Here is a 7,500-nt window from a genome sequence, read left to right as displayed (position 1 = left end):
GCTATATTATTAAAAGTATATTGTAAATGCATATTTAAATGTATATTTAAATGGCTTTTATACCCTTTGTTAATAGCAAAAAATGTATATATATATATATATATATATATATATATATATATATATATATATATATATATATATATATATATATATATGTATATATATATATATATGTATATATATATATATATATATATATATATATGTATATATATATGTATATATATATATATATATATATATATATATATATATATATATATATATATATATATGTATATATATATATGTATATATATATATATATGTATATATATATATATATATATATATATATATATATATATATATATATATATATCTTTCTTTCTTTCAACACACCGGCCGTATCCTACCGAGGCAGGGTGGCCCAAAAGGAAAAACGAAAGTTTCTCCTTTTACATTTAGTAATATATACAGGAGAAGAGGTTACTAGCCCCTTGCTCCCGGCATTTTAGTCGCTTCTTACAACACGCATGGCTTACGGAGGAAGAATTCTGTTCCACTTCCCCATGGAGATAAGAGGAAATAAAGAAGAATAAGAACTAGAAAGAACATAGAAGAAAACCCAGAGGGGTGTGTATATATGTGCTTGTACATGTGACCTAAGTGTAAGTAGAAGCAGCAAGACATACCTGAAATCCTGCATGTTCATGAGACAGAAAAAAGGACACCAGCAACCCTACCATCAGGTAAAACAATTACAGGTCTTCGTTTTACACTCACTTGGCAGGACGGTAGTACCTCCCTGGGAGGTTGCTGTCTACCAACCTACTACCTATGATATATATATATATATATATATATATATATATATATATATATATATATACATATACATATACATATATATATATATATATATCCATATACATTTTATACATACATATATACATATATATATATATATATATATATATATATATATATATATATATATATCCATATACATTTTATACATACATATATATATATATATATATATATATATATATATATATATATATATATATATATATATATATATATATATATATATTGCACTATCACAAAAATATCAAGAAAGTGAGATATAATTTTGACACAAAAAAATCATTGCATGTCGTTTTTTGAGACCTTGACCCCTTTGATCTGCTAAAAATCATAGGCCGAAGCCACTGTATACGGCCCTCTTAACTGGATGTTTTTGTAAGTTGCGACCAGTGTTTATGGGTAATCTTAGCAGGAGATATAATGTTTGGTGTGTCTGTGTGTTTGTCCGTGCAGGTCGTCCAGTGGTGGGGCGGCGTCGGCACCCAGCCAGGCACCCCCTGATGTGCCAGCCATGGTGGGTGTGCCTGCTACCATGTATCCACAGATCAACCCCATAGACAAGCTCTACCTCATGCAGAACTCTTATTTCGACCACTGACGCCAGCCCCTCCCTCGCCCTCCCGACGGCCTCAAGCTAGGGGATGTTATCGCAAGTTTCAAGGAGAGCGAGACGCGAGGGGTCAAGCCCGAGGTGTCATCAGAGTGTGCAGCCCCAGCGCCTGCCAGCCTGCCTGGGGTAGGCCTTCCTGGGGTAGGCCTACCTGGGGTGGGTAGCCTGTCTGGGGTGAGCGGCTTGGCAGGAGTGGGTGGCCTACCTGGTGTAGGTAACCTCCCAGCGGTGGCGGGTCTTCCTACCTGGGAGTTTCCTTTCTGAAGTCGTCTTCAGAAGGGTACAGAGGGCTAAATCCACTTCAGATAAGAGGTCTCCTGGTATTGTGAGCCACACCCCCGTCAGGAGAGTCCACTGATGTTTGCAAACACCTGCTGGTCCACCCCGGTTAACTTAATTATTGTGAGAGTGAGACAGATGATAGATCCAGGTGAGACAAGAAACGCCAAGACAGCAACCAAGTGATGCTGTGGTGGTGTTCCTCTCTCTAACACCCACCAGGTGATGCTGTGCTAGTGTTCCCCTTACCAACACAAACCAGGTGATGCTGTGCTAGTGTTTCCCTCACAAACTCACAGCAGGTGATGCTGTGCTAGTGTTCCCAGGTGATACTGTGCTCCTCCCCTCACCAACACACACCAGGTGATGCTGTGCTCCTCCCCTCACCAACACACACCAGGTGATGCTGTGCTCCTTCTCTCCTCACCAACACACACCAGGTGATGCTGTGCTCCTTCTCTCCTCACCAACACACACCAGGTGATGCTGTGCTCCTTCTCTCCTCACCAACACACACCAGGTGATGCTGTGCTCCTTACTTCAACACTACAAACATTTTCTGTTCTTGGATTTATACGTGAAAACGTTTTTTCTCCTAAAACTAGATCAATTGTCTGTTTAAGAAAACTTAGAGATTTGTTCACACTTGTATATAAATTAAACTTACCGTCAAATATCTGACAAGCAAGCAAGCAAGCAAGCAAGCAAGCAAGCAAGCAAGCAAGCAAGCAAGCAAGTGCTCATGTCATCCATCACTCAATAGAAATTTTCACTTTATATCAATCGTGCTTTATATTGCCAGTGCGTCTTCTATACCTTGAGACGTTACACGGACGTCTTCTATACCTTGAGACGTTACACGGACGTCTTCTATACCTTGAGACGTTACACGGACGTCTTCTATACCTTGAGACGTTACACGGACGTCTTCTATACCTTGAGACGTTACACGGACGTCTTCTATACATTGAGACGTTACACGGACGTCTTCTATACCTTGAGACGTTACACGGACGTCTTCTATACCTTGAGACGTTACACGGACGTCTTCTATACCTTGAAACGTTACACGGACGTCTTCTATAGCTTGAGACGTTACACGGACGTCTTCTGCACCTTGCAACGTTACACGGATATCTTCTATAGCTTGAGACGTTACACGGACGTCTTCTATACCTTGAGACGTTACACGGACGTCTTCTATACCTTGAGACGTTACACGGACGTCTTCTATACCTTGAGACGTTACACGGACGTCTTCTATACCTTGAAACGTTACACGGACGTCTTCTATAGCTTGAGACGTTACACGGACGTCTTCTATACCTTGAAACGTTACACGGACGTCTTCTATACCTTGAGACGTTACACGGATGTCTTCTATACCTTGAGACGTTACACGGACGTCTTCTATACCTTGAAACGTTACACGGACGTCTTCTATACCTTGAGACGTTACACGGACGTCTTCTATACCTTGCAACGTTACACGGACGTTGTCGTACTGGCGCAAGTATCAACACTGCCCTTCTCTACCCTTCCCTCACTTTCCCCTTTCACTCTTCCCTTCCCTCTCATAACTCCTCTTTCCCCCTCGCTCACATATCCCCTCATTCTCTACTCTCCCTCTCTCCCCTCTCTCCCTCATTCTCTCCTCTCCATCTCTCCCTCCTGTCCCTAGTCTCCTCTCTAACGTGGCAAGAAGTCTCGTGTTGTGTTGCGTTATCACTTCCCATCACTGTACCATCCTCCATCACTGTACCATCCTCCATCACTGTACCATCCTCCATCACTGTACCATCCTCCATCACTGTACCATCCTCCATCACTGTACCATCCTCCATCACTGTACCATCCTCCATCACTGTACCATCCTCCATCACTGTACCATCCTCCATCACTGTACCATCCTTCATCACTGTACCATCCTCCATCACTGTACCATCCTCCATCACTGTACCATCCTCCATCACTGTGCCATCCTCCATCACTGTACCATCCTCCATCACCGTACCATCCTCCATCACTGTACCATCCTCCATCACTGTACCATCCTCCATCACTGTACCATCCTCCATCACTGTACCATCCTCCATCACTGTACCATCCTCCATCACCGTACCATCACTGTACCATCATCACTGTACCATCCTCCATCACTGTACCATCCTACCATCATCACATCTACCATCCTCCATACCACTCACTGCATCACTACCATCCTCCATCACTGTACCATCCTCCATCACTGTACCATCCTCCATCACTGTACCATCCTCCATCACTGTACCATCCTCCATCACTGTACCATCCTCCATCACTGTACCATCCTCCATCACTGTACCATCCTCCATCACTGTACCATCCTCCATCACTGTACCATCCTCCATCACTGTACCATCCTCCATCACTACCATCCTCCATCACTGTACCATCCTCCATCACTGTACCATCCTCCATCACCGTACCATCCTCCATCACTGTACCATCCTCAATCACTCTACCATCCTCCATCACTCTGCCATCCTTCCTCACTGTACCATCCTCCATCACTGTACCATCCTCCATCACTGTACCATCCTCCATCACTGTACCATCCTCCATCACTGTACCATCCTCCATCACTACCATCCTCCATCACTGTACCATCCTCCATCACTGTACCATCCTCCATCACTGTACCATCCTCCATCACTGTACCATCCTCCATCACTGTACCATCCTCCATCACTACCATCCTCCATCACTGTACCATTCTCCATCACTACCATCCTTCCTCACTGTACCATCCTCCATCACTGTACCATCCTCCATCACTGTACCATCCTCCATCACTGTACCATCCTCCATCACTCTACCATCCTCCATCACTGTACCATCCTCCATCACTGTACCATCCTCCATCACTGTACCATCCTCCATCACTGTACCATCCTCCATCACTCTACCATCCTCCATCACTCTACCATCCTCCATCACTCTACCATCCTCCATCACTGTACCATCCTCCATCACTCTACCATCCTCCATCACTCTACCATCTTCCATCACTTTGCCATTCTCCATCACTCTACCATCCTCCATCACTCTACCATCCTCCATCACTCTACCATCCTCCATCACTCTACCATCCTCCATCACTCTACCATCCTCCATCACTCTACCATCCTTCCTCACTGTCACACATAAACACACTCAATTTCTCACACACACAAACACCTAATCTCCCACACAAACACACACTAACATACAAAACACACACATACAATCTTTGGGAAGTGATGTAGTGGAGGCAGGATCCATACATAGCTTTAAGAAGAGGTACGATAAAGCTCATGAAGCAGGAAAAGTGACCTAGTAGCGGCCAGTGAAGAGGCGGGGCCAGGAGCTGTGACTCAACTCCTGCAACCACCACTGATGAGTACACACACACTATTTCACATACACAAATACACACACACACACAGGGAGGGAGCAGATATACTGTGTGTGCCATTAACCACAATCTTCAACACATCCCTGGAAACTGGGCAACTACCTGAGGTATGGAAGACGGCAAATGTAGTTCCCATTTTTAAAAAAGGAGACAGAAAAGAGGCACTAAACTATAGACCTGTGTCACTGACGTGTATAGTATGCAAAGTTATGGAGAAGATTATCAGGAGGAGAGTGGTGGAGCACCTGGAACGGAACAAGATTATAAACAACAACCAGCACGGATTCATGGAAGGCAAATCCTGTGGCTGGAGTTCTATGACAGTTACTGAAGTGCAACACGAGAGAGAGGGGTGGGTTGATTGCATTTTCTTGGATTGCAAGAAGGCCTTCGATACAGTTCCACACAAGAGACTAATGCAGAAATTAGAGGATCAGGCGTGTATAACAGGAAGGGCACTGCAGTGGATCAGAGAATACCTGACAGGGAGGCAACAACGAGTCATAGTACGGGATGAGGTATCACAGTGGGCACCTGTGACAAGCGGGGTCCCACAGGGGTCGGTCCTAGGACAAGTGCTATTTCTGGTATATGTGAATGAAATGATGGAAGGGTTAGACTCAGAGGTGTCCCTGTTCGCAGACGATGTGAAGTTAATGAGGAGAATTAAATCAGATGAGGACCAGGCAGGATTTTAAAGAGACCTGGACAGGCTGGACACGTGGTCCAGCAACTGGCTTCTTGAATTAACCCTGCCAAGTGCAAAGTCATGAAGATCGGAGAAGGGCAAAGAAGACCGCAGACAGAGAATAGACTAGGTGCCCAAGGGTTGCAAACCTCGCTCAAGGAGAAAGATCTTGGGGTGACCATAACAACGAGCATGTCTCCGGAGGCACACATCAACCAGATAACTGCTGCAGCATACGGGCGCCTGGCAAACCTGAGAATAGCGTTCCAATACCTTAGTAAGGAATCGTTCAAGACACTGTACACTGTGTACATCAGGCCCATACTGGAGTATGCAGCTCCAATTTGGAACCCACACCTGATCAAACACGTCAAGAAATTAGAGAAAGTGCAAAAGTTTGCAACAAGGCTACTTCCGGAGCTCAGGGATATGTCCTACGAAGAAAGGTTGAGGGAAATCGGACTGACGACATTGGAGGACAGGCGGGTTAGGGAAGACATGATAACGACATACAAAATACTGCGTGGAATAGATAAGGTAGACAGAGACAGGTTGTTCCAGAGAGGGGACACAAAAGCTAGGGGTCACAATTGGAAGCTGAAGACTCAGACGAGTCATAGGGATGTTAGGAAGTATTTCTTCAGTCATAGAATCATCAGGAAGTGGAATAGCCTAGCAAGTGATGTAGTGGAGGCAGGAACCATACATAGCTTTAAGACGAGGTATGACAAAGCTCTGGAAGCAGAGAGAGGACCTAGTAGCGATCACTGAAGAGGCGGGGTCAGGAGCTGTCTCGACCCCTGCAACGCAATTAGGTGAGTACAGTTAGGTGAGGTGAGTACACACACACACACTCACACACACACACACTCACACACACACACACACACACACACACACACACACACACACACACACACACACACACACACACACACACACACACACACACACACAGACACACACACACACACACACACACACACACACACACACACACACACACACACACACACACACACACACACACACACACACACACACACACACACAAACACACACATCTAAGACCCTCGACCATGTTGACACTCCCTGGCCGCCATTTTGTGCGCAGGAAGGCGGAAATTCCCAGAGGAAGAGCGGAAAGAGGAAGAGGAGGAAAATTAAAAGCTATAGAAGGAAGAGAATGAGAAACAGCAGGACTAGCAACAACAGTAGTAGCAGCAACAGCAGCAGTAACACAGCAATAACAACTGCAGCAGAAGTAACAGCAGCAGTTACAGTAGTAACAACAGCAGTAACACCACCACCACCAGCAGTTACAGCAGTAACAACAGCAGCAGCAGGAGCAGAAGTAACAGCTGCAGCAGTAACAACAACAGCAGCAGCAGCAGCAGCAGTTACAGCAGCAGCAGCAGAAGTAACAGCAACAGTAACAGCAAGACTCTGGGCTCCCTCACCAGACTAGGTTTTCTAGTCACGCTCACCAGTCACTCCTAAAAAGAATTTCATGTTCGTCCGGTGGGTGTTATTTTCTCGCTGTTTTTCGATGGTCAGGGCGTGTGTGTGTGTGTGTGTGTGTGTGTGTGTGTGTGTGTGTGTGTGTGTGTGTGTGTGTGTATGTGTGTGTGT

At 44.8% G+C, this 7,500-nt stretch overlaps 1 protein-coding gene across 1 annotated transcript in view; it reads left to right on the top strand.

Annotated features, from left to right (window-relative positions):
• Lmx1a (LIM homeobox transcription factor 1 alpha) overlaps positions 1-2,670 on the top strand; it is a 64,027-nt gene extending 61,357 nt beyond the window's left edge. The window contains exons 6-7 of the mRNA XM_070095091.1: positions 1,309-2,070; positions 2,145-2,670. Coding sequence (XP_069951192.1) covers positions 1,309-1,453 — 145 coding nt within the window. The 3' untranslated portion in view covers positions 1,454-2,070; positions 2,145-2,670. The remainder of the gene's footprint in view (positions 1-1,308; positions 2,071-2,144) is intronic.
• The last annotated feature ends 4,830 nt before the right edge of the window (positions 2,671-7,500 follow it).

Source organism: Cherax quadricarinatus, chromosome 49, assembly GCF_038502225.1.
Source record: "Cherax quadricarinatus isolate ZL_2023a chromosome 49, ASM3850222v1, whole genome shotgun sequence".
NCBI lineage: Eukaryota > Metazoa > Arthropoda > Malacostraca > Decapoda > Parastacidae > Cherax > Cherax quadricarinatus.
This window is presented reverse-complemented; position numbering and strand designations above follow the sequence as displayed.